Source organism: Equus asinus, chromosome 7, assembly GCF_041296235.1.
Source record: "Equus asinus isolate D_3611 breed Donkey chromosome 7, EquAss-T2T_v2, whole genome shotgun sequence".
In the NCBI taxonomy this organism is placed as follows: Eukaryota; Metazoa; Chordata; class Mammalia; order Perissodactyla; family Equidae; genus Equus; species Equus asinus.
This window is the reverse complement of record NC_091796.1, coordinates 104,412,242-104,439,570: the sequence shown is the minus strand read 5'-3', so window position 1 is coordinate 104,439,570 and position 27,329 is coordinate 104,412,242. Positions and strand designations below refer to the sequence as shown.

At 59.7% G+C, this 27,329-nt stretch overlaps 1 protein-coding gene across 5 annotated transcripts in view; it reads left to right on the top strand.

Annotated features, from left to right (window-relative positions):
- CCDC85C (coiled-coil domain containing 85C) overlaps nt 1-27,329 on the top strand; it is an 80,198-nt gene that overhangs the window by 34,258 nt on the left and 18,611 nt on the right. For all 5 annotated transcript variants that reach the window (XM_014854599.3, XM_070514294.1, XM_070514295.1 and 2 more), the window contains exon 2: nt 24,633-24,706. In XM_014854599.3, coding sequence (XP_014710085.3) covers nt 24,633-24,706 — 74 coding nt within the window. The remainder of the gene's footprint in view (nt 1-24,632; nt 24,707-27,329) is intronic.

Sequence of the window (27,329 nt, the reverse complement as noted above, 5' to 3'; positions counted from 1 at the left end):
CACAGCGGGAGGGGCAGGCAGTGGCTTCCCAGCTGGCCTGCTTGGGCCTGGGCATGCTGCGTCTTCTCTCTGGGGCTGCACAGATCGTGGGGACACACCGTGCCCCTGGGTCAGTGCGTGAGCAGTCTAAGAGTTAGGCCTCCACTTGTTCCAGAACTTGCGTTTGCCCCAGGCTATGCTCCTCAGGTTTTGCGTCCTCCCTCGTAGAGGGTCCTCCGTTGTCTGACTTATAGGGAGATTGGAGCCCCGTCTCCACGTTTGTCCCTCTCAGCACAGTGTGGGGCATTGCTTGCCAGAGAGATGTCAGGCCTGGTGTCCCCCTGCTGGGGGTCAGATCTCCTCCTGGCACTTGAATGCTCTGCAGCCTGAGAGGTCCTCTTAGAGCCTGAGTCCTGGGTGGCAGTGGAGGAGAGGGCCACCGTGAGGAAGGGAAACACCGGACTGGCACAGAGGCCACTGCACTGGCCGCCTGGTGTGGGATTGTTGCTTATGCCTCTTTTTCTCCTGGAGGCCCTGGTGCCTGGCACGAACCTTCCAACATTTCAAAACTGTTTGCCACCTGCTCGCCGGAAGGTCCGGGGAATTCAGAGGGAGCCCTCGGCCCGGCCCCCGGCGCAGGACTCAGCCACCCTGCCTCCCTCAACTTCCTCCTCCTCCCTGGGCCCCTCTGGCCCAGTATGTCAGGGACCCCGGCCCAGCAGCTGGCCTCTGGGGCTGGGGGTTTCTTGTGACCACCCCTGGTTTCTAACTGGGCCTTCAGAGGGGACACGTGGGTGTGCCGAAGCCACGCTCTGTGTGCAGGCTTGAGGTGTTCACGTGGCCCTGCCCTCCTTTCTGCAGCCGTGTTTGCCTCGGTTGGCAGGCAGGTGTCTGTACCAGGCCGCGCGATGCTTCTGGTGGGGCGTGGAGCTCTGTCTGGGCCTGCAGGCAGACGATCTGGGCACCAATCCTGGTGCCCTCATTTGCAGAGTGAACTTGCTCAGTCAAGGACTGTCTCGGAACCTCAGTTGCTTTATCTGTAAGGTGGGAGAGCTTCATGCAAGCTGGCCAGTGGGGTTGTTGCCAGGCTCTAAGGAAGTGCTGAGTAAATGAGCTTTGTGTCTGTGAATCTTCAAGCTTTAAAGAGCCATGGAACATCCCAGCTGGGGCGTTCATTTGATCGTGGGCACATACCCTGCCCTGAGATGGTGAGCTGCTGAGGGCGGGAGGGAAGGTGGGTGGCACACCTTTGTCTCAGGACCCCCGGCCCAGCCCCCTCCGCAGTGCTCCTTCTCACTGCCCACCCAGGGCCACCCTGCACCTTGGCTTCTGAGTTGAGGCCCCCGGGATGCAGGGAGGCCCCTCAGCCCGGTGTCAATGGCATCAGCTCTCCCTCGGTGACATTGTACCCACACACTCTGAGTCTTGGGGACCTGGTCCGGTCCTGTGACTGCCACCATTGAGCCGTGTGACCCTGGGAGCCAGTTCCTCACCCCATGACTCGCCGTTGTCCTCACCAGCTGGGCACACAGCTCCCAGCCTGGGGGGCGGTGAGAGGACTGTGGGCGGGCTGGGCCATGGGAGGAGGGCAGGGATCGCGGTGGTCACTGCAGCACGTGGGGACCAGGGACCCCAGAAACAGGGTCCCCAAGTGGCTGTGCCTTAGTTTGAGCCAGCACTCATTGGCAAAGCCAGCTTGGGGATAGTGCGATCAGTGGCCCGTGACTAACCCCGAGTGCAGCCGCTTGGCTGCGTGCTTAGAGGCCCTGGCTGCCCAGGGAGGGTCTGCTTCCCCTTGTTCAGGACTGGTTGTCCCCCACTGCTGCCCAGATTCCTGGCAGTTCCAGAGCATTCCGTGGACAAGTGCACGTTCCTCACTGTTTTCTCCTGCATCGGCCCCCACCAACCTCTCACCCCTTCCCAGTCTCCCCTAAGCTGACTCAGTCCATCCAGAAGGTCTCAGATTGGCTGGATGCCTATCTTTCTGTAAGGACAATTTAATTTGGACGGTCACCAAGGGGACTTAAGAGGCTGGACATTGTTCCCAGTGTTGGGAGATGGGCCTGGACGAACGAGCAACCAGCCACTGCCTCAGCATCCTGGTGGCCTTAAGCAGATACTTCCTACCATCAGGACCTCTGCCAGGCACCACACCAGACCCGGGGGACGGATACACAGACAGACACATAGAGACACACACACAACACGCATGCGGCGGATGAGTCCCTGCCCTCAGGGAGCTCACAGTCAGGTGGTAGAGGCTGATGAGAGGGGGTGTTCCAGGATGAGACAAGAATCAAAAAGAGCTGCAGGCACTGATGCAGAGGGCAGGTAGCTAGAGAGCATGCAGCCCCAGCAGGGCAATCCCAGAAGGCTCCCTGGAGGAGGGAGCCTCAGAAGAGCGCTGACTTATTCCTGTTGAGCCTGACCCTGGGATGTACCTGGCCAGCAGCAGGATGGGCCCAGGCAGGTGGGGTGTGTCCTGGGGTCAGCCGGGTCCTGCTCCCCGTCTCCAACCAAGCCATCCTGTGGGTGGTGGGGGATTTGGGACAGAGGAGGCGCTTCACGGGTAAGGGGACCAGAAAGCAGCGAGGAGGCAACGTGCAGAGCTCAGAGGCCTCCAACTGGGTAACTCCTTCACTTCAGAGAACAAGGAACAGCACAGCTCCTCTCATACGTGCATGCTAATGGGGGTGTGAGTGGGCCCAGCCCCTATGGAGGGCAATTCGGTAATTTTCAGGAAATTGCAAAGGCATGTCCCCTTTGGCCCGGCAATTCCATTGCTGGGAATTTATCCTACAGATAAACTGCACACGCACAGGCCACTCACTGCAGTAGTGCTTGTGATGGTCAACTTTCGAGACAGCCCAGGGTCCACTGCTGAGGACTGGTGCCCCGCCACCCCCATGCGCTCCGGGGTCCGTCCTCAGAGGAAGGTGGGACTCTGCCAGGCTGGTCTGGCTCGTGCCCAGCCACAGCACAGCCCACCTGCTCCCGCATGTGCCATTCACAGGACCCCTTGCCCATGGAGAAGTGTGCTGGGGATGCTGGCACGGGGAGGCCAGGGCGGCCCATGGGAGCGGGTGATTTATGTCTGCAGGCTGGCAGGCTCTGCACTGCGCCTCTGCCAGCCTCAGTGGAGCACGCCGCCTGGTGTCTCCCTGCCCACTCTCTGGCCCTCCCCATTTTGTCCTGGTGTCTTGGGGATGCAGAGTGACCGCTGAATCACTCAGTGGTTCTGCCTGTTCCACTGGGAGGGTGCACCTGCCCGAAGGATTCCTGATGGCCCAGCTGTGCCCTAAGCCGCCTGTCCCCGTGGGCTGCGGACCAGGAGGCAGTCGGGGCAGGGGCAAGCTGGGCGTGGCAGCTTGGGGCAGTTCCCAGGTGTCCTGCCCACAGCCCTGCTGCGTCCCGACAGGATGAGTGATTGGCTTGAAGAGGCTGCTCGCCACGCCGCGCCATCTGGCGGGGCTATTGTAGACCACACAAAGGATGGAGCGCAGAGGGGCCGGCAGAGCAGTGGACGGAGAGGCAGGAGGGAGGATGCTGGTCTCCCAGCACACACCCGGCTGGCGGGAGCCGGCCCCATTTGTTCCCGCTGTGGCTGCAGAGATCCGGTTTATCGCTTCCTGGATGGGGTGAGGGATGACTCCCGACCCCCTGGATCTTCAGCTACAACACTTTAAAGACCCTGGTTCTGAGCTGATTGATTGCCCTGCTAAGATGCAGAGGCAGTTTTATGTACTAGGTAATTAAGTGGCATTATAGACGGCTCGAGAGTAAGTGGCTGCTGTTTTAATAATTAAAATAAATGACCCCTTGACTGCTTCCTAGCTTGATATTGTTCTCCCTCAGTGTTGAGACCCCAGAGAGAGAGAGAGCACGGCTGTGAGTGTGCATACCTGTGTGTATGCGCATATGTGGGTGTGAGTGAGTGTGTGTGCATGTGCTTGTGAGTGTGAGGTGTGCAGGGGGCGAGGAGGTCGCTCCTTCGTGGTCTCTAGTTTCCAGGACAGGTCTAGGGTGCGCGTCACCTGGAGCAGATGGTGCCCTGTCTGGGATAAACTTGCTTCCACCCGCGAGGCCAGGCAGACACAGGGTGGATTTCGGACGTCGTCTCCCGTGTGGGGCAGCCCTGATTTAAACCCCAGCTCTGGCCCTGCGTGCCCATGCCCAGCTCATGCACCGTGCACCGGGCACCCAGGGCGCGTCAGCTCCCCTTCGCTGATTGAGAGGCATTAAGCTCCAACTGTGTGGGCACTGGCTCAGGGCTTGTGGAGGCGGAGAGATGAGCCAGGCCTGCCACTGCCCCCGGGGCCTGAGTGACTAGTAGGGCTGCCTGAGGCAGGGCAAGGTCGTGGGCAGCAGAGACAAAGTGGGGAGCAGGACTTGAGGCCTAGGGAGGGACCTTGCCCTGGCCGGCCGGAGCGTCTGTGGCTCTGTCCATCTGCTGCCTGCTCCTGGATGCGTGGGGCCAGGGGGCAGCAGGCCAGCCTGCTGGAGAAAGTCATGCTCTTCTGCCTCAGATTGTGCTTTTGTTTTGTGGTTGGGTGGCCTTCCCTGAAAGATGCGGACTGTGGGATAGCGCATCCTCACTCTCGTGGGGCCCATACTGGACTGGCCGCCTGCCGGGCATTGCTGGGAAAAGACGGAGATGAAGGAAGCCAGAGGCCCAGTGAGGAGCTCTGTGCTGAGGTCTTCACGCGGGTGCCCAGGAAGAGGGCAGAGGTAGGAGGGGATGCGTGCATCCCTGGGGGTCAGGCCCAGTACTAGGTTCTGCACGTCCTGTGTCCCACTGAATGAGTTTGATCTCACCATGCTGTGGCACAGGGGCTTCTTTCACAGCTGGGAAAGTGGCAGCTCAGGGACTTTCTGGTGCCAGAGTGACGAGGCAGGGCCAGGCGTAAAGGCCCCTCTCTCCTGTCCTCCCTTCTCCCCCCATCCATGCACCATCCATCCGTGCTCCGCGCTGATGTCTCCTAGGCCCCCGTGTGTGCAGGGCATGGTGCCAGGAGCTTGCAGTTTCTCTGTACGGGGCCGACTCCACGCCACCTCACAGCCCTTGCCCAGCCAAAAGCCCTGATGTGACCTTGAACTTGCAGCCCAGGGGGCAAGGTCCCGTGCTGTTCTTGTGTGACCAGCCAAGCACCGGCCTCAGTTGGTCCTTCTGAAACATGGGAGTGTCTCAGGCAGCTTTTCCCCTTTGCTGTGCCCAGCTGTGGCCACGCTGTGACGTGTGGAGGGGCGGCCGAGGGAGTCTCTGGGATGTGGAATGTGACTGGGCCGAGCTGGGCTCCCAGGCAGAGTCATATCCTGGCCGTGGCAGGCCCTGCTGGCCTTGCACAGCCCCGCCCTTGGAGGGCGTGTGCTGCCCCATCTGTGGGTGCCGCCCCGTCTGTGGGTGCCGCCCCGTCTGTGGGTGCCTCACCCTGGCCCTGTCCCCTTTGCTGCTGTGAGCTCCCAGGCCAGGCCCTTGTCCTGAGTCTGTGACTCCAGGACCCAACACAGAGGAGGCACCCAGTGAGTGTCTGTGCCTGGGTCTGGCCATCCGTGGGTCAGCTGTGGGTCCCTGGGCTCTGTGGTTCGAAGCCCTTCCTTGCTCTGACCCTGCCATTCTCGAAGGCCCCAGCTGGCCCCTGGTACGTCTTCCCCAGGTGAGCAAGCCAGCGTCTTTTCAAGCCTGGTGAATGGAGTAATGCCAGTGTGGTTTGGTTGCCAGAGTAACTCGCCCAAGCTCGTGTCCCAGTGCTCAGATCTAGACCCTGGGGCTTAATTTTGCCTGTTGTAGCAGTGGCAGCTGTGGGAAGGTTGCTGTCGGGCGCTCCTGCTTCCTGAGGGACCCGGGGCTCTGCGGGATGTCGCTCCAGATGGGCACAGCTTCCTGACACTGCCCCGTGAGTGCCCCTCCCTGTGGAGCTGCAGGCCTGGGTGCTGCCTCCTGTGGGCGGAAGAGAGGCATCTGCAGGCCCAGGAGGGAGGCGGGCGAGCGGGGCTGACCTGTCAGGGCCTTCCTCCCTGGGCGACTCAGCCTCTCTGGGACCTTGGTTCCCAGAGGCAGAAGGGATTTCTCAGGTCCCCGTGGGCCTCGGCATTGGGGCAGGGCTGGGCTGTACTGTTAATTCCCTCCCCTGCGCCCTTGGTGGGGGTGTGTGACCAGTGTGACAACTTTCTCAGCTCGGGGCTCTGCTGGGGGCATGACCTTTCTCCAGGCCATGGGGCCGGGGTGGCAGGGCGGGGGGCCTGCTTTGAGTACCTCGAGGGCCCTCCGAGAACATGCCTCTCCTTTGCACCCTCATTCAGTGACATTTGAATGTCCACGTGGGAAGGGCCAGGCAGGGCCCACGGGATGTCTCTGAGCCTCCACTCCTCTGCAAAGTGAGCCCGGCACCGTCACCCTGGGGGGCCGCTCTGAGAGTCAGAATGAGGAGCGTTGTATGGCCATCCAGCATCTGGCATGGGGCCTCTAGAATTGCTATGTGAGGGGTTCGCCGTCCCCTTCCTGCCCCTGTGGTTTAATTCACATGGTCTCCCAGCAGTTGTACCCACCCATGATCTTGCCATGTGTGTGACCGTCACCCTGTCATAGGTGGGAAAACCAAGACTTGGGGGCTCATGGGCTGCCTGAGAGCGTCCAGTCCAGACCCCCTGCCTGCCCCTTCTCCATGGAGGCCTCAGCCTGGCTGCAGCATCTGAGCCGAGACTCCTCCCACGCTGCACTTGTGGGCAGGTGTGAGGTCTGAAGACCCCTCTGCTTGCCGGGACAAGAGAGCAGCCTTCGGTGGCATCCATTCAGAGCCACCTCTGGGCTGAGAGCTCCTGCGTCCTCATCCCTGGGGCCCGGGGCACGTCTGCCTGAAGAGGCATCTGGGCTGAGCCGGCTCCCACAAGGACAGGCGTCCATGCTGTGTGCAGTGGGGGCGAGAGGCCCAGACGCAGGTTGGATTTATTTACTTTTTAATTTCTAAGGGGATACACGTTCATTAGAGAAACTTAGAAGACGTGGAAAAGTAGAGAGAAAACCGAACCCACATTTAGCCTGGTCCCTCAGACCCTGCTTTGCAGATTTTTCCCCCAAGACTGAACTGCTTATTTTTTCCCCCGGGCATGAGCGTTTTGGCTGCTGGTTATCTCGCTGTGTGTTTAATGTGGAATCTGGCTTTTATCACTCAACATTGCACTCATGGTGTTTTCCCCTTGGTCTTCTTAAACCTCGTCAGTGTCTACACAACATCCCTTGCAGTGGGTTAACCAGCATTGGCGTGACGGTTGCGCTGCGGTTGGCAAGTGTGATTGTTTCCTGTTGGCAGGGCAGCTGTCTTCACAGCAGTCAGCGCTGGGCCTCTGGTGGGGTGGAGCTGGATGGGTGTTTTGGTCTGTGGTGGAGGCTCTGAGCTACCTGGATGGAAGTCACTCCGGGAAATACGGCAAAATGGTCTCAGGACGGCTAATGTGGTGGCACAGGGTGACTGGAATTGGCTCAGCAGTTTCCCATTTTTACCCTTAAAACTCTCTAAGAGAAGGAGTATTGGTCTCCCAGGGCTGCTGTAGCAAACTGGCTGCCTTAAAACAGCAGAAATCTCTTCTGCCACTTCAGGAGGCCACCAGTCCAAAATCAAGGTGTCGGCAGGGGTGGTTCCTTCTGGATTCTCCGAGGGAGAGTCCCTCCTGGTCTCTTCCAGCTTCTGGTGGCCCCAGGCGTCCTTGGCCTGTGGCTGCATCCTGCCGGTCTCTGCCTGTCTTCACACGGCTTCTTCTGTGTCTCCGTGGCTCCTTTTCCGTCTCTTATAAGGATGCTCTCGTGGGTTTAGGGCCCATCCTAATCCAGGATGGTCTCATCTGGATCCTCGGCTTGCTTACATCTGCAAATACTGATCTAATCTCTTCTTTAAAGATGGCCCCCAGGTGACCCTTGAATTGCAGATGGGGAAACTGAGCATAGGCAGGGAGAGGCACTAGCCCATCAATCTGGGGTCACAGAGTGAGCCAGGCAGTGGCCGAAAGGCCAGCGCCCCTGGGTGGCTGGGGTGGCCTGTTGTCCCAGGCCACAGTCAGGGCTGCAGCTGGCAGGCTGTATCAAGATCACAAGCTCTGGTGGGTAAGAGCGTGCACGGCCTTGGGTTCCCATCGCTGTTGCATCGCTTCCTGCTTTGTGACCTTTCGTGAGTCACCTCGTCTCTCTGGGCCTCAGTTTCCCCACTTGTGTATGGAAATAACTGCATCTCCCTCATAAGGTTGCTGCGAGGATCAGATAAGATAACAGAGGTGAAGTGCCTCCCACGTCATCTGTAAATGGTGGTGAAGGTGGTTTTTTCTTCTCTTTTGAAGTAAACGCACACCTACAGAAGTGTGGCAGGAATAGTAGAGTTTTGCGCAGGCCTGCCGGTGGCCCCATTGCCTCGTCCTCTCTGTGTGTGGACTGCTTTTCTTCCTGAACCATCTGAGAAAAGTTGGAGTCAATGTGCCCTATTCCCCCTAAATACTTCGGTGTGCGTTTCTCAAGAACAAGGACCTTCATTTACGGAGTGACAGCACGGCTGTCAACTTCAGATGGCCGGATGCTGACACGCTACTTGTCCCAACACGGCGCTTTGGAGCAGTTATCTTCCGATCATCACACGCTGTGCTCTCGTTAGCCTCCTTTTGCTCAGAACCGCCTTTGACCTTCCTTTGACATTTCCTTGAAGTGTTGGAAGAGGACTGACCAGCCACACATGTGGCTCTGTCTCACGTTGCCCCACAATGGGATTCAGGTGGTGTGCTTTGGGGCAGGAACGGCTCAGAGCGGGTGCTGTGTGGTTGGCACGTCCCGCCAGGAGGCACCTACTGTATACCCAGAGGTCTCCCAACCGTGCAGTTAGTGCCTATACCTTGGTAATTAATAACTATCTGTGGGAGGTGCTTTGAGACCCTGCAGGTGTCTTGATCCTCATGGATGCTCCCCGGCTGGGTTAGCATCCCCTGGTTACACTCTGACTTCCTCTATCCTCTGATGCTTAGCAGCGGCATTCCGCCGTGAGGGGCCTTCCCCTTCTCCCTTGTTGGCCTGTGCATGGACACAAGGATTTTTATTTTATCCAATGCAGTTGTAATCCCTGGCTCTCATTATCATTGTCATTGTCACCTTGCCTGGGACAAACAGCTGGCTTTGCGCTGGGGAGGAAAAGAGAGTTGGGGTTTGAAGTGCGCCCTCATAGGGTCACTGCCGAGCCTGGGGCCAGAGTGCCCGCTCTCGTCCTGGCCACGCCGCTCGCTGACTGCCTGTGACCTCAGAGAAGCTGGTGAACACCTCGGCGTCCCCAGCCCACCCCGATGTTAGGAGGAGAGGTTAGGACAGGCTGACCTTTACGCCCCTTTTGTTTCCTGGAGTTCCCTCATGGGCCTCATGCTGTCCTCCCGCTGAGACCAGGAGTTGGCTGTGGGTGCTTCCCGGCCGCCGCCGTCACCTGTGGGCATGCTGACGCGGAGGGAGGCTCCTGAGCGCCCACCTGCCCCCTGCGCCTCCCCGCGGCCTGTCTCCTGCAGGCCCTTCCCCAGGCCCGGGCCTGTTTGTTGTCATTTGTAACCAAACAGTGACCTCATCCTGGCACCGCTGTCCTGACCTTCGGCTCTGTTCTCGCTCATGTCTTTCTTAAAGAAACACGGCTGTGTGGGCAGGCACGGAGAGGTGCTGCGGCGATGGGCTCACGCCCGCGGTGCCCACCATGCCCCTGGGCCCCCTCCGCCCATGCCCCCCTGTCCTGGAAGGGTCCTTGGAGGCTTTCAACTCCCTTGTTGTAGAGAAAGGTGTTCTGGGTCCCAGAGAGGGGAGGGGACCTGTCCAGGGTCACATAGCAGGTGGTGGCGGGGCAGGGCTGGGGCCCAGGCTGCTGGTGCACGGACTCGACTCCTTGCCCTGCAGGTGCCCCAGGTGCCCTTTACAGTGCGGAGCTTCACCGGGCACCTCTCAGAGCCCGAGCCGGGGGTCTGATCCTGGGGAGAGCACTAACTGTACTGCCCTGTCCTGGGGTGGGGGGCTTCCAGGATCGAGGGCAGGATGCCGAGGTGTGAGGGTCGCCAACCTTCTCCAGGTGCCAGGCTTGGTGTATGACATGCACGGCCCTGCAGGGACTTTGCAAAGGGGCGTGTGCACTCCAGTACAGAAGCACGCCACTGGCCCGGGCCCAGCACGCTCAGGCAGAGGGCCTTGCCGGTCGGGGCGGCAGGCGCGGGGGTTCTCCCCACACTGGAGGCTTAGCCAGAGGCGCCGTGAAGACGCTCCTGTGTGGGGGCAGCCAGTCACCTGCAGTGGAAGGTTGGGAGTGAGGGCACCGCGGGGAGGGAGGGGTGAGGCTGGGAGGGCGCCTCTGGGGAGTCTAGGTGGGAAAGCAGTGGGGACATTCTCAGAGCAGGTGGGGCAGGTGGAGTGGGACCACTCCAGCAGCCGCGGGTGCTGGGGGCAGGTGTGCCCGCAAGGGCTTGGCACACAGTCACAGAACAGCCAGGTGGGCCACCCTGGGTGAGGCTCCTGACGCGGCTTCCTCTGCAGGATCACTCGAGAAGTGGGGCTCCCTCTACAGATGGGACACCGAGTTTGAGTGCCACGCGGGGATTCGAACGCCAAGCTCCTGCTTATAAAGGCTCTGAAAGGTCCCATGAGAAGATTATTAACCACTCCCAAATTCCTGAGCCGCAGTGGCCTGGCTGGGTGTTCCAGAATCCTCCCAACAGCCCAAGGAGGGGGCATGATTCCTCCTGCTACAGATGAGGTCTCAGAGGCTCAGAGATGTTTATTCACTAGTGCGAAGTCACACAGCTGTGATTACAGAGAGGCCCAGCTGAACCCAGGCCTCTCCTGACCTTCTACTCTGGCTGCCAGGGGAGGTTCCACTCCTATTGAGGATCACGCCCCCTGGCCCCTCCTCAGTGGTCTGGGGTGACCCAGTGTCTGGCCAGCAGGACAGTGGGCTCCTGGCCTGTCAGTCCTGTTTTGGGCCACCCAGTGATGTCATGATAGGAAGTGGAGGGTTTTCCAGGCCCTGCCCGAGGTGAGCAGATGACCTTTGAGCCCCAGAAGCTCGTGCACCCCTCCTTGTGGGGAGGACCATGCGTCCAAAGGGCAATTACAGCTTCGCTTACTGGGTGAAAGGCCACTTGGGCCTGAGGGTAACTCAGAGAGTTGAGCTGATGTGTGATGGCAGGGCAGGGGTGGGACTGGGGTGAAAGCTGGGCTGGCAGCCCCCTGCACCCCAAACACTGAGGGCCCCCTTGGTCCCAACGCCTGCAGCGCTAGCCTGTCTCTGGAAGGGCGCTGTGCAGGGCACTGCCTTCTCTGTGCGAGGCTCCGGGAACCGGATCTGTTGTCCCCACTGTACCGCAGGGACACTGACACTCAGGTGGGGGCACTTCTGCCTAGCAATGTAGCCAGCCCAGACCTGCTGACTCTACCCATGCCCTCTCCGCAGCCCCGTGGGGATAGGCTCTCCCCGCCTCCCCCTGTGCGGGCCTGGCCAGGCGGGGCAGTCCATGCCTTCCTGGGGCCAGCCTTGAGAAGTCCCCCACGGTGGCCTGGGGTGGATGGGCAGACGTGGTAGCTTTCTCAGAGTTGTTGGGTCATGTGGCAAGATTGCAGCACACCCGGGAGGCAGCCTGGCGTCTTTGGAGGGACGATAGTCAGCTGACCACAGTTCACAAGCCCAGGCTGAGATCTTTATTCAGGATGAGGCCCTTGTGATGTCACATGGGGAAACTGAGGCCTGAGGTTGCACGGAGGGCAGGCTGGAGCTGGGACTCTTGGCTGGGTTTCTTCCCTGAGCCATGCCGCCTCTTCCTAGCAGAAATCTCGGCTTGTGCGTGGACGCGACTTCTGTTGTTTGCGTTGCCTGGCTCCAGCTTTCTTCTCTTGCAACAGGCCCCGGGCACGAAGGGGTGGGTCCTTCGCCATGGCTGGAAGGACGTGCCCTCCCCAGGACCTCTGGGAGGACGGCACCATGAAGCCCAGCTGTTGGACGGTCACCCTGCTGTGGGTTTTCTGTGACAGGGGAAGCACATTTGCTGTCCTCAGACTGGGTCTGTCATTTCTAACTGGGTGGGTCCGCGCTGCCCCGCCTCCTTCAGCGATGCTGACTCACAGGGACTCGGAGTTGAATCTCCGTCCTGCCCTCTGAGCCCTCCGGGTCATCTGGGCCTCCTGCCCCCATTTCTGTGGGGCCCAGGCATGGGAAGGGGCTAGTCCAAGGTCACAGAGCAGGTTGGGGCAGAGAAGGGACCTGCTCTTGTCCCCTCGTCTGTAGGAGGGTGGCTTCCTGCTGCCGTCAGCTCCCAATCCCTGGGGTGGCCTCCTCTACCCACAGGCTCTCGACTTGCTGTGGTCGGACGGCTCCCACGGCGTGGTGGTGGCACCACAGGAGGCCCACTGCCAGGGATGTTTGTGAGGTTTCCCAGGCAGCCTGGGCATCAGGCCCAGGGAGTGGGCGTGTGACATCAGGAGTTCCCAGTGTCTTTTCTGGAGGGTCTGTTGTGCTGCCCTGACTTTCTTCCTTTACTTAAAACGCATTGTTTCTTTATTAAGAAATATATAAAAAGTTGGGCCAGCCCAGTGGCATAGTGGTTAAATTCGTGAGCTCCGCTTTGGCTGCCCAGGGTTTGAGGGTTTAGATCCTGGGTGCAGACCTACACCCTGCTCGTTAAGCCATGCTGTGGAGGCATCCCACATACAAAACTGAGGAAGATTGCCACAGACGTTAGCTCAGGGCCAATCTTCCTCACACAAAAAAGAAATATATAAAAAGCAATAAGCTTAGAGAATAATGAGACAACTATTTATTCCACTGCCCACATTTATCAGAATGTCACAATAAAGCATTTTAGCTTCAGATTCTTGCCTTTTAAGAAATAAAGTGTTGGGGCCAGCCCGGTGGCGCAGTGGTTAAATCTGCACCTTCTGCTTCTTAGCGTCCCAGGGTTCGCTGGTTCGGATCCCAGGTGCGGACATGGCACTGCTTGGCACGCCATGCTGTGGTAGGCGTCCCACATATAAAGTAAAGGAAGATGGGCACGGATGTTAGCTCAGGGCCAGTGTTCCTCAGCAAAAAAGAGGAAGATTGGCAGTAGTTAGCTCAGGGCTAATCTGCCTCAAAAAAAATAAATAAAGTGTTGCAGTAGAGTTGAGGTGCTCTGGGGCCCCTCCCCGCCCGTCCCCTCCCTATAGAGAGCCCGTGCCTGGGATTTGGTGGTCCTCATTCTCATGCATAGGTTTTATTCCTCTTACAGGTCATATGTCCATAAACGATGTATAATGATGCTTTACAGGTTTTCGAACTTTATATAAATGATGTCACGTTTCTATGTGTCCCCCGGTAACTTGCCCGCCGTCATGTTTTTGAGATGTATGCCTGTTGATACGTGTCACTCCAGGTCATTCATTTCTGTCTCTGTGTAGTATTTCATCCCTTGGTTAAACCACCATTTATCTGGTCCCCTGGGGAGGACATTTAGGCAGTTTCCAATTTTTCACTACTTCAGCCGGTGCTGGGGACGCCTTCTTGTACCCGTCTCCTCGTGTACCTGTGCCAGGGCGTCTCGAGGGTGTGCACATCTTCAGTGGCAGGAAGCCGTGCCAGTTGCTCTCCGGGCGCCCTGCGTGCTGTTCCTGCTCCTTACGTGCTCACCGTGTTACCACTTTTCACTTTCCGCCCATCCTATGGCCGACGTGGTACCTAATTTGCATTTCCCTGATTACGAGTGCGGTTGGGTGTCTTCTTGCACATTTCTGTCTGTGACTCACCTTCCGTTCAGCCTGTGCCCATTCCTGTGTTTCCTTATTGATTGTAGGGGTTGCGAGTGTGTTCTGTCCCGTCCTTGTCCATGCTGGGACTTGTGCTCAGTCTCTCCAGATGGCAGCTGGTCTTCTGACTGTGCTGGCGGATCTGTTGTCTGTTCACGCAGTCGGGGTCGACAGGCTTTCCCTTGATGATTTGTTCTTCTTGTTTCTTGATTAAGAAATCCCTTCTGACCTGAGAGCTGGGCTTGTTCTTTTTAATAACGATGGCATTGAGACAAAATTCACTTAGTTTCTATATATATGAAAGTGTACAATTCAGTGCTTTTTCGTATATTCACAGAGCTGTGCAGCCATCACGACGACCCAATTCCAGGTCATTTTCATCACCCCAGAAAGAGAGTCTGTACCTGTTGGCAGTCAGTCCCCCGTCCTCCTTCCCCTCGGCCCCTGCAGCCACTGATCTACTTTCTGTCTCTGTGCATTTGCCTATTCTGGACATTTCATACGAACGGAATCATACAGTAAGTGGTCTTTTGTGACTGGCTTCGTTCCCGTGGCATGAAGTTGTTAGGGTTCATCCATGTTGTGGCCTGTGTCCGAAAAGCCCGCGTTGTAAAGTTGTTTTTCACATGGAAGTCTGACCTTCTCGGAACTGCTTTCTGTGTGTGGTGTGAGGTTGGGATTGAACTGGACTTTTCCAGAAAGCCAGTGAGTTGCTGCAGCCCAGTTCATGAAACGCTCTGTCCTTCCCTGACTGGCACAGAATGCCACGTGGGCCACACGCCAGGGTATGCAGAGCTTCTCCGGTCTCTGTCTGCCCCTCCACATGGCTTTGTCCTCTTTCCATGGGGTCCGTTCCACATGGAGCTGTCTTCTCTGGACTCCCGCCACCCCAGGAGTCCCACCACCTGGCTCGTGACGATTTATTGTTGTTTTCACTGAATCAGTGAAACACTGTGCAGACGTGGTGTGCCGCCAGAGCTAACCGCCTGGAACCCCCTCTTTCTCTTGCCCCTGAGCCTGTGAGCCCCCCACTGCTGCACACCCACAGGTGAAGCTGAGGCCTCACCTCCAGCCCATCCCCCGACACCTAGATTTTCCCTGTTTCCTGTGTCTGCTCCCACCTGCCACATCTTCTGCCTCTGCCCACAGCTGGAATGTCCCCTGGTGTCCCGCGTCCTCCCACGCCTCCCCTCTGCTCCTGCCTCCACTGCTGGACAGTTGGCCCCATTCTGGCCCCACTGGCCCCTCACACAGGGCCTGGCGCTCGGTAGAGCCTAATGGTGAAAGCAAACCCCCCTTCTCCTGAAACTAGCCAAGGTCTCCCCTTTGTGCTACCAGGGGGCGTGGCACATGCGTTCTGGGGCTCAGTAAATGCCCATTCCCCTACCCCCTTCAGACTTTAGTCCTGCACGTCCTCATCATATTCCCTGTAGTTCAGTTGGGTTTGCGGGCGTTCAGCCCCACCAGTTAGTACTCTGGGCCAGGTGGGTGTGGGGTCCCTTGGGGACGGAGCCTGAGAGGCAGATGGTTTGAATAGCCACTGCTCAGCATAGGTCAGGGGTCCCAGCCTCGTGTGTACATTAGCATCACCTGAAGGTGTCTAAAATGTATGTGGACATCCAGGCCTCTCTCCTAAAGTCCAGTTCTGCTGGTCTCAGGGGGAAAGAGATCAGACGTGAGAAGGTCCCAGGGAGCCAGGTGAGTGTGTGTGCGTCGGTGTAGGGGTGACCTGACCTCTGTGTGGCTAGGCATCCCTGCCGGGCAGGGCCAGCAGTCATCTGCTCTTGGCCTCCAGCAGTAATTCCCAGTTGGGGTCAGTGGGGGAGGGGACATGAACAACGCCATCACCTGCACACACAGGTTAGTTTCTGGGCGTGAAAACTGAAGGCACAGAAAGGAAATTCTTTTTTTCCTCTTTTCCTGGTATGACACAGTTCCAGTATGAGTTGTCAGGCTTCCCTGTGAGTTTGAGTTTTTGGTTTGAGAGCAGCGGAGGCCACCACACAGATCCACACTGGGGCACGTCCTAAGTGGGCCGTGGGACGTGGCGTCCCGTGTGGACGCTCCCCCGAGATTTCAGTGTAGGTTGGGAAGGAAGCCTCATGGCCTCTCCTGGAATTAAACGCTGGTACCCCTGCGGCCCCAGATGGGCAGGGGCTGATCTGGGGTGGGGGGTGGTCCTCGGAGCCCTGCGCACAGCACACAAAGGGGCGGATGGCAGCCAGGGGACAGCCATGCATCTCGTCAGGACAGGCCCAGCAGCCAGCGTGGAGAGGTCCCAGTTTTTATTAATGCAGTCATTTGTCTTTTTCTGCCTGTTAATTTTCTTTCCTCTGCAGGCTCGGAATGGAGAGGGAGGGTAGGGCCCTGGGCACAGCCGTTCTGTTTCATCCCTTGAGTTGGTGAGGTGGGGTTTGAGGTTCTAGGACCCTCATCTCCCGGCGTGGAAGTGGGAGGTCAGCCCTGGGTTTGCAGCTGGCTGTCTTAGCTGACCACTCTGCAGACGCACCGTGGCCGGCTCGGGGGGGTGGGCCAGGCTGCAGGAGGGAGCGACAGGGGCAGTTGTGCCCAGCCCTCCCAGCCTGCCCGGCTCAGCGCTGCCACCGCCAAGAGGTGTCCTCACAGGAACCTGATGCTCCCCGATAAGCCTCCCTCAGCCCTCTCAGCTTCATCCATAAATAATGCCTGTCTCACATTCAGCCCGCGCCTCCCTGAGCTGCTGCGACGCGTGCCAGGAGGCAGATGCTAATGGGCAGGGGCTCAGGTGCTCCTGAACCCACCTGTCACAGTGCCCCCTCTGTACCTTTGCTCACACTGCTCCCTCAGCTCAGACTTGCCTTCCAATCCCAACCCCACTTGTCCACCTGTCAGAGTCCTGCTTGCTCTTCAGTGCTCAGCTCAGATGCCGCTTCCTTCAGGAAGGAGCCCCTGATTTCTCCCTGTCAGCACATCCTTGCTCTCTGCCCTCTCACCCTCAGGCTGCACCTCTTCACTCCACTCTTTGCCCTTCAGCAAACGTACTTATTCCTTCCATTCCTTTATTAGGCTGAGGGGTCCTCAGAGAAGGGGACCATGCCCTTGGACAAGCATGTGATGGCTGGTCCTTCCGGCGCCTGGCTCTGTGACCCTGGGCAGACCCATTCACTCTCTGAGCATGCTTTCTCTCCTCTATAAGGCAGGTTTTCTGCTGCCCACCTGGCAGGGTCCCCGGGAGCATTAGAGGGTAGCAGAGTGAGTGCCTCTGCACTGAGGTCAGTAAGCAGCTTCCCATGCTACCCTCACAGCTGCATTAGGAACTTTCAATGTCCCAGAGGTTTCTATCCAGAGAGGCTCAAAAAGAGACCATTCTCTTTCTCCTCACTTTGCTTGCTTTCCCCTTGTGGGGGGGGGGGGGGGAGCTCACTCATCTCTGGTAGCCTGCACTCTCATGAAATTAGCAACTCCTTTCCATTCCCAGATCTGGAGACCCCTCTGCTCTGCAAGAATTCAATCCTTTGGGGACCTTTGGGATTGCCCTGGGTCTGGAGAGAAGATGGGCCTTGGGTTGGAACATCCTACAAGTCCTTTAAGAAGACAGGACCATTTCCAGGCTCTGCTGGATCAGTGCCCCAGGCCTTGCTGGGGGAGACCTGGAAGTGCCTGTGCCTCAGAGCTGCGGGCAGCAGGAACGGGGGTCCAGGACCTGCCAAGCCTGGCCTGGGGCAGGGCGGGTGGGCAGCGGGTGCTGGGTACTGAGCGCTGGCCAAGGATGGAGGCTTCCCAGCAGGACTGAGTGCTGCAGGGAGTGTGGCCTGTGCTGCCATCTCAAGCCCAGGGCTGCACTGCCCTGGAGGGAGGGGAAGGCGGCCTGGGGAGAGGCGGCCGACCCACCGCTGCCTGGTCTGCGACCGTCACTTCACCTCCCTGAGCCTCAGTTTCTTCTTCTGTAACCTGGGGGCCGATCACCTGCTCACGGTGAAAAAAGATGAGGATGAATGCGTGGAAGGCGCTCTGTCGGCGCTCACTAAGTGTGCATGGTTATTGACGGCTCTTGCCGGAACGGCCTCGTCTTGCTCCGGGTCTGTCTCAGTCTGTTCAGGCTGCTGTAACAACACCACAGACGGGCTGGCTTATAAACAGCAGGAATTTATCGCTCACAATTCTGGAGGCTGGAAGTCCAAGACCAGGGGGCTGGCAGATTCGGTGTCTGGTGGCAGCCCACTTCCTGGGTCATAGCCGGCCGCCATCCCACTGTGTCTTCACGTGGCAGAAGAAGGGGCGAGAGCGCTCTGTGGGGTCTCCTTGATAAGGGCACTAATCTTACTCAGGAGGGCTCCACCCACATAACCTAATCGCCTCCCAGAGGCCCCCCCCAACACCATCTCAAGGGGTGTCAGGTTTCCAAATATGGATTTTGGGGGACACCTGCGTTCAGATGGCAGCAGTGTCCGTGGAGCCTAGAGCTGGGCAGAGCTCCGTGCAGTTGGTTCTCCTGGCCAGCCAGCCCTGCCTGTGTGATTCGGGCATCGCTGCACCTCGTTTCTGTGCCCATGGCAGGGTGGCGATACCTCCCCACGGCGGGCAGCGGGTCTGAGGTTCCCTGTGAGAGGAGCGGCTTGCTCAGTCGGGGGTGGCAGCTGCACCACTTCTCCCCGGGAGGCGGGTGGCACGCGTGGAGACTGAGGCTTCTGGTGCAGAGCGGGGCGGCTCCCGGGCCTTCTCTGCTCGGCTTTGATTTCCACGACCTGCAGGCATGTGTGGGCACTCGCCTGCCCCATAGGGGTGAGTCCTGGGGAGCCGGGAAGGAGAGAGCCGGGAGGCATGCCATCTCAGGAGCCACTTTCCTCCTGGGACAGAGAGGGAAGGAGCCGGGACGACCAGGGCACTTCTGTTTAATGAGGCCCTTCTGCCCCGCTGGAGCCCCCCACCCTGCCGCCCATCCAGCCCCTCCTAATGAAGTGGAAGGAGAGGGGGTTTAATCAACCAAGTGGGGTCGCGGAGTGCCAGCCATCTCTCTGCCTAGCCGCTGGGCGGGAGCCCCTACGGAGGAGGCCCGAGGCGTGGTGTGGCTGGGTCTCCTGCTCGTGACCTGCCACAAAGCCTGCCTATCTCCGAGGCCTTGCAGGGACCCCACTCAGCAGGAGGAGGCGGGTAGGGAGGCAGGGCTGGGGGGCACCCTGGAAGGGGCAGCAGCCAGAGAGTCGGGCCAATGTGTCACTGTGTGTCCCGCCTCCCACCCCCCAGCCTCCCTTCCCTTGCTTCTGTGCAGAGAGGGAGGGTCATACCTTCTCCTGAGCTGTGCAGACACCGTTGGCGCCCTCCCCCAGTTCCACACGGGCTTACTGTTTCCAACCCACCACCTGCTCCACCTTCCGGTACCTGCAGCTCTGCCCGGGAGCTTGCCTGTCCACTCTGCAGGTGGGCGGTGCTGGGGCATTAACACCCCGTCCCCCCGGGACCAGCCCCCACCAGTGAGCCCCTGGGCAGCCCGGGTTACTGAGACCCCAGAGCTCTGCAGCGGATTGACCCCATGTCACGGGCTCCTTCCATTCATTCCCCGCCTCACCTCTCCACTGTCCCAGGGCCACCTCCCGTGTCACTCGCTTGTTCTTGAATCCTTGTCTCATCCAAACTAGGGTGTGAGCTTGCCTATACGCACGAGACAGCAGCGTACGGTGCCGGTGAGTGAGATCTGAGGAACAATTGACCCTGGCCCTGGCGGTTCCTGGTCTCGGGTGTCCCCCTCGGGGTGTGGGCTGCCGTGTCACAGTCACAGGCTTTGTGCTCCTCACTCTCACTAGGGGAGCTTGTAGGACTGAGAACTGACTCCTTCGGGGAAGCTGGTCCAACCCACCCGACAGGATGAATTCCTATTAGGTCTTCAGACCCTTTCCGAGGGCCCACTATGTGCTGAGCACTGAGCAGGGGGAGGACGGGATTCCAGGGGTGTTTGGAGGTGGCCTCTGGTCCCCAAACTCTTCGTTTGGACTGAAGGGGAGGTGGTGCAACATTGCTTAGCCAGGAAGGAAACCAGGCCAGGAGGGGAGATGCGAGCTGGGTGTCGCCTCACAGCTTGCGAGAAGGCAGGGTAGTCTGGTGGTCTGTGCCAGGAGCCGAACAGCGCCAGTGGGGAGGGGCTTGCAGACCCTGCAGGCTCCACGACTCCCGCCCACCCGTGGGCTGCCCAGGTCCTCCACACTCCCTGGGGAACAAAGGATCTGAGGCGAGGGGCGTAGCAAGGGCAGGTGTTCTGGCTCCTGGAAGGGGGAATGTTGCAGGGAGCTGCCCCAGACCCCCGTGGAAGCGGGATCGTGAACCCCCAAGAACTGGTCCAGTGGGAAGGTCCGAGGGGACACCTTGGCCAGCCCAGCCCCGGGTCCCTTCCGTAGTCACCTCCCTCATTTTCCCCACAAGCAGCTGAGCCAGGAACTGACGCTTCCCTCCCTCGCGGCTGCACTCATTACTGAAAACCCTGGGATTAATTTAATTACACGCTTGTCTCCAAGAGGCTGCGGCTCAGAGGCGCCCAGTGGCATCACGAGTTGCCTGAGGCTCCTGGGGAGGATGGTCCTGCCAGGGAGCCAGGGCCTTCCCGGGGTGTCCTGCGCCCCTGCCCACCCCACCCCCCCAAGGGTCCACCTCGCTCTCATTCTTCCCCGCTGCAGGACACCTGCTCTGACCCAGGGTGACCAGGTGTCTGGCTCCCTGGCTCCTGGTGTCGTGCAGAGCCTGCTCTGAGGAGCTGCGTGTAGGGCCGGGGGCTGGTGTGCAAGGGAGGCTCATCTGGGGTTTCCAGGAGGCAGCCTCGCAGCCTGTTAAGCTCTGCAGGAATGGGCAGGCTCGGCGCTGGGCCTGGGTCTCGGGAAAGGCCCCCAGACCAGCTGGGAGAACCGGGCAGAGGGTCGCTGATGGGGCCCGCCTGTCCTGTCCGGGCCGTCCTCCCGGCCTCCTTCTGCCTCCCTTGGACTGAAAACTTCAGTGACATCAACATGAAGGTTTTTTTTTTTTTGCAATTTGAAGGTGCAATCATTTGATCTCTTCCTCTTTTTTATAAAAGATTTCTCCCTATTCTAGAAGTAGATTATTTGAAAATTAACAAGAAATGGTGTGAATAAAAAATAACTTGTTCCCTCACATGAGTAACACCACTGTCACTGTTTCCCTGTGTCTCCTTCCTGAATTTATTTCGATGCATAGGTATTTTTAAACAGCAATTATCCATGTAATTTTGTGTCCAGTTCTTTCCACTGGTGTGTAAGTGTTTTCTCGTATTGTTGAAGAAAGAAACTCTTACTAAACACCATTTGAGTGATGACAGGGTGGAGCTCCTGCTATTGTTGGACAAGTGGTTGTTTCCAGTTTGGCCGTGTAACACCATCTGCATTCTTTGTAATTAGAATTAATTCTTTAGGATGGATTCCATTGGAAGCACTGGGTCATTTAAAATAATTTAAGACTCCCATAGTGTTCTTTTGAAATTGAAAAGAAAAAACCCAACAAACCCCTGACATGTGCTTAGTTCTCTGCAGCAGCTTGGGGTTTGGGGGTAAACCCAAACAGGTTGATGGGGACAGCTTCTCGCTCTGGGGCTGTGGATGTGGCCTCTGGTCTGTGGCCGCGTGTGGCTCGTTAGGACAGTTGGCCTACGGGCTGTGGCCTCTGGGCCCTGAGTTCTGGTGTTGGCGGCGGGCGGGTGGGGTGTTGTTGGGTCATTTGTGGCGTGGCCTATGTCCTTTCTCCTGGTGCTGGCTCAGTCACTGCTCTTTTCTCCTCTCTGCCGTCCTGGGAGGTGGATGTTGGACCCAGCTGTGGCTGAGGAAATGGCTGGCTCAGACGGGAGCAGTGGCATGTCTGGCCTGCCCGCTGCACAGTGAGGATGCTGAAGCCGTCGGCATGTTGGTGGACTCTGGTCCCAGCCCATGACTCTGACCGTGGTCTGACTGAGAAGGGAAATGCTAGGAGCTCCTGGTTCACCCTATAGAAATGGCAGGGGGAGACAAAACTGTGCCCCCAGCCAGGAAACTGTGCGTGGGCAGTGTGCTTGCCTTAGGTTAGTGACCCGACTCCGGCCACTGATCACACGCAAGTGTGAGTCTCCCGCCTGGGTTCAGGGCTGTGCCTGGGAGTGCTGGCCTGTGGTGGGGGCTGCAGGGAGCAGGGGGCTGGCTTGCAGCTGTGCCTGAGGACGGGCAGTAATGGAGCATCCAGCAGAGAGGCTTGACCAAGAACCGTGTCTCCTTTCTGTGGGCCTCTGCTGACTTCTCAGTGGTGGGGTGCTGTCAGCTCTGCTCAGAGCGCCCAGACACTTGGGGTCCTGAGCACTGACCTGCGGGGCTGGGCCTGTGTAACGGGGAGAGGGGCTGGAAGGCTGGGCCTTGGGCCCCCCTGCTCACTCTCCAGCAGGTGGGGACACTGCTCCTCGTGGCCTCCTCATCTGGAAAATGGAGCAATGCCTGCCTGACCCTTGCAGGGCTCCAGTGAGCCCCCAGATGCAGGGACCACCATGCGTCACACCGGGCGGTGGGGCCTCCCCTCCCCTGCTGACCCGGCCAGGGGTCGTGGTTGTGCTGGCCTCCTGGTCTCCCTGGAAGGACTAGAGGGCTGCGAGGGCCTTGGGAGTTGACCTTGTCCACAGTTGCCCATTTGGTGTTCCAGGGAGCCCTCCTGTGAACAGCGTGCTGAGGATCCCAAGGGTTGGGGCATCCATGCTGCACCCCATCTCCATCCCAGTGCTCAGAGGGGCCCAGCCCCCCCAAACACTGAAGCCTTTCCCATCTGGCCTGTTTGCATGGGTGGGACATGGGGACTGCTTGTCAGTTTCAGCTGATTGATGAGTAACCGAGGCTGGAGACAGGCACAGGGTGGACTGTAGTGCCTGGGGAGGGTGGGAGCCAGGGCTTTTTACAGCTGTGGACACCGGCCTGGCCAGGGTCCCCTGCTGGGGTGGGGGCAATCTGCCCAGCACTGGGCCTGTGCACAGTGTCTGAGTGAGGAGGACTTTGGGGTCACTGCCTGGGGTCCGATCCCACCTCGGCTGCTGCCCTGCATTGTGCTGTGAACTGGCCACCTCCCCTCTTGGAACCTGGATTTGTCAGCTGTCAGGGAGCTCTACAGAGCCAGGGCGAGGCGAGGCTCCCGGCAGAGCCGCCCTGTGGTTAGCAGGGTCATCCCTGGGGGTGAGGGTGGACGGGCCTGACGGGGAGCTGTCCTTCCCCCTCTCTGGGAGTCTCCACATTCCGGAGAGGTGATGGTGTGGACTGGAGCGGGCGGAGTCGGTTGTGTAATTCCTGCCCGGGGCTGAGCCCAGTGCTCCTGGGCCTGGTCCAGGGCTGGGTGGACAGGGCTCCTGAAGGTCCGTCCGATGTGCTTGGGGAACAGAGTGACCCACAGCAGGCAGGTTGAGGGACAAACGGACACCTGTGTGGATTGCTGCCTCCCATAACTGAGGGGCGGCCTCAGAAGACAGCGTTGCTGGTGGCAGGAGCGCATGAGGCCTGGACCCAGCCCTGGTGCGGGAAGGTCATGGCATTTTGGGGAGGGGGCCACCCACTGCCCCATCCTCACTGGCATCAGTTCACCCCTCATCTGCCCGCAGGCTCTGTGGCAGAGGGGCGTGACATCCATGTCATGCATGAGGATACTAAGGGCCCGGGGCTCATCTGGGGTTGTGCCAGCTGTGCTCTGGGGTTGGACAGATGCTTCATTATTCCCACGGTTGCATGACAGTCCCAGCTTGTCCTCTGGTAGCACTCAAGCCCCCTTTGCCCACCCAGGGGTGTTAAAAGCCCTGTAGGGTCCAGTCCCTAAGTCCCCCGAGGTGGCGTGTAGGGGATTTGGTCGAGGGGCTGGTGCCTTCTGAGATAAAGGGTCAGTGGTGTGATCTGGGAAGACCCTGCCTCCTGCTGGAGGGCAGGCAGGTGTAGTAGGAGGAGCAGTGACCTGCCCCGGCCGGGGTGGACGGGGTCTGGGCCGGGTGAGCTCTGGCCAGGTGCTCATGTGGACAAGAGGTGCCTAGCCCGTCCCTCACCAGGGGCTGCAGACCACCTGGGGGAGGCGCCTGTGCTGTCTGGCTTGGGATTTGACTTTCTGCCCGCCTTTTCTCCCTCTGCCCCTGTACCAGCCCTGTCCCTGTATCTGCCGCGATGGTTTGGTCTCCTTCCCGGCCCTGCCCTCCCCTTCCCTGCCCCCTCTTCCACCTCCCTCCCCGGCCTCTCCACCTGGGCAGGCTCCCTTGTCCTGGCCTGGAGTGATCTAGTCATCACTCTTCTCCTCTGAGCCGATTTCCCGCCTGATGGGGAGGCAGGCCCAGGGCTCTGGGAGGTTGGGGTGGAGGAATTTTGCCTACTTTCTGATGCAATTGTAAAACGGGTCAGCGTGGCGAGGGAGAGTGGTTCAGCCCCTGCTCCCTTCAGAAAGTAGGGGGGCATTGTCAGGGAGTGTCTCCCTGGCCTGGCTCAGGGCTGGCTCCTGACTGCTCTCGTCGGTGAGTCCTGCAGGAACGAGGGTGGCTTACCTGTGCTCTGTGTCCCCGCCACAAATCGTTTGTGGAAGCTCCTGCGCGGCAGGCAGGGTGCAGCAGGGGAACCTCAGACACTGACTTGGCATGCTCAGGAGACTCAGTTTCCCCACTGTGTCGGGGAGGGGGCTCCTTGGACCCAGGGCCCTGGGGTGGGCTGCCTCCTGGTGTGAGCATTCCCTCAAGGGGGTGTGGGGGTCCTCTTTGTGGACCTGACGCACAGCAGAGGCTGAAGGCATCAGCCCAGGACACGCTGTGAGGAAGCCCCTCGCCTCCTTTCTACAGGTCCCAGAAACCCAGGCTCAGGGGCCCCCCACGGGGTGGGTAGGGGAGGCGGGCTCTCCCGCTGCAGACAGAGTCTGTGATGGTTAATGTGGCCTCCTTATGTCGTTACAGATCCCTCATCCACCTACATCAGGCAGCTGGAGACCAAGGTGAAGCTGCTGGAGGGTGACAAGATCCTTGCACAGGTAAGCCAGCCATGGGCAGACTGTGGGGACGATGCCTACTGCACTTGAGGGCCAGCGTGGGCCCTGCCACCCCCCACTATTCCAGTGCCCACCCTGGTCCCCAGCTTTGCTGGGGCTCCCTTCCCCCTTCACACCCATAACCTCCCACCTGCCCCCACTCCCGCCTGGAGTCACCTCCTAGAATGCTGGGGTCATGGACCCAATCCTCCCTCCACAGCCTGTGGGGCTTCCCTCCGTCACAGCCTGTCACTGTCTGTCCCCGTGGTGGCCTGCGAGCTCCCTGGGGGCCACCACTGGGCCTGTCTCAAAGATGGTGTGGAACACACAATTGCTGAAGAAATGGGCTGCTTAGCCCCTCTGCGCATGGGCAAATCAGGGCCCAAAAGGTGGACTGGCATGCCCTCGCTCAGACCCACAGGAAACCCCCCTGCCCCTGCCCCTGCCACACCCATCCCTCTCCAGACTGGGGTCCACCCCCCTCCCTCCTGGGCCTGGCTGGTGCCCACAGACAGATGAGGCCATGCCTCCTCCCCAGCATGTCCCCAGCACAGGGCTGGCGCGTTAGAGACTCGGAGATGCGCATAGTGCACGGGGGAGGTGGTGCAGGGTGAGAGGCAGAGCCAGGGGATGGGCCTCTGTGCTCTTGCTGAGTGTGGCTGGAGCACGGAGGGGCTGTAGCTGCCAGGACTGGGGGCCTTCCTTGCTGCGGGTGGGGCGTGATGGGAGGCTGTGATCAGCCCTGGTTGGGGTGCCTGGGGGCCAGTTGGCTTGGCCAGCCCTCCAGCCTCCCTTGTACCCATCTCTGGCTTAATGTCACCTCCCACTCCCCTGCCGTGCCCCTGGCCCATAAGCATCCAGCCGGGATGCCTGGAGGGTTTCTCTGGGAACCAACTCTAGGGAGGACTCAGCTGCCTGGCCCTGTTGCTAGGCAACCAGGGGGCTTGGCATCACTGCCTGGCTCGGGAAGCCCGTGGCCCCCTCTCTGCCTGCTGGGTGGCTGCTGGGGAGATCCGGGCCCCAAGCGTGGAGCCGGCCCCCAGCACTGCCGTCCCACACCTCACCCCTGCACGGGCCTCATGGACAGTGCCCACAGCCCTGTAGCACCCTGCAGAGTAAGCCGTTCAGGTTTGGGTTCTCCCTCACTCCTACACACCCCCACGGCCGCCACACCCACGCCCGGGTGCCCAGGCAGGCATTGGATTGCAAGGCTGGGCTGTAACTTTATATGTCGGTAAGGTCCAGTTTGGCAGAAGGGTTTGGCCACAGGATGTGCTGGCCCCTTGGGGCTGTGAGGGCAGGGAGGGGCTGGGGTGTCACCTGGCTGCGGGCTGGGGCTCCTTAGACCCAAATGTTCCATGTGGGCCTGACCTGGGCCGGTCGTGGTTTAGAGGAGGGCGTGGGTGGCTGCGGGAGCTGTGGGTGGAGGTGACGCCAGGAGACCTGGGGGTGGTGGGGGCACATAGGGCCCAGGGCCTGTGCTTTGGAGCTGGTGCCTGTCCAGCAAGGCGGGGAGGGAGTTGCCTGCTGCAGCCACTGTGCAGCAGAATGAAGGCCAGAAGCACGTTCTGGTGGCTGAAGCCTTGGGCCAGTGGGGTCAGCGGCCTCGCAAGTCTGCCCCGGTCTGGCTGTTCTTGTTTCATTGTTCCCGGGGAGAAGCAGGCTGAGAGCGTACGCCCCAGATTCAGGATGCTGTTTGCAATGTTGTGGTCCTGTTTCCACAAGGGTGGGAGTGACCCTGACACTGTGGCCCCCACTGTCCTGGGCCACATTGTTCCACTGGGAAAATATCCCCCAGGTCCAAGTGGTGGACCCAGCTGTGGACTTGTGGGAAACGTGCGCATGCTCAGGCTGCTCCTCCTTCCTCCCCGTGGGCACCCCCGGTCTCATGAGGGAGCCCCCATAGCTGTCTCCACTCACCTCACGCCCACATGTGCAGAGGTGCAGGTGGACAGGGGCCCTGTGTCTGGGGCATCAGGGGGATGTCTCTCACCCCCCAGCCTGCTCTGACCTGCTCCCAGGGATCAGACCTGGTGCCTTGCCCTGGGGGCAGCAGTAGGTGCTGTCCCTGACCTGTGCCCATGCCTGGGCCGGGCACAGATATTCATCAGATGAGGGGATGTGGACCCTCACCCGACCCAGGCTTGCTGGCTGCAGGCTGTTAGGCTGGGATTCAGGGACAAGAGCGTGCCTTCGCCCGGCTTCGTGCTAGTACAGGAGAGGCACCGGGAGCTCAGAGCACCCAGGGCGCAAGTGCCCCGTAGTCCTAGTTCTCTGGGAGAAGTTTTCTTCCTCTCACAACGAAGGCTGTGGAGCCAACCCACTCCACAGGCCGTGTGTGCCTGTTTGTGTCGCGGGGCGGGGCACCCAGGTCCCATCCCTGTCTCTTCCAGGTTGAGGGAACTCTGGTGGTCCAGAGTCTTGCCCAGGGTCTCCCAGTGAGCCGCTGTCAGGGCTACATCCTGCATCCTGAGAAGGGGGCAGCGTGCAGTGCTGGGTCCTCGGCCCCCTGGTGCACAGCTTACCTGCCTGCCTTTGTCCCCTGCTGCTGCAGGGGGGTGGGGAGCCAGCCCTCAACCTACAGTCAGCAAAAGCACGCAGGGGCCAGTGGCATTGCTAGAGTGTC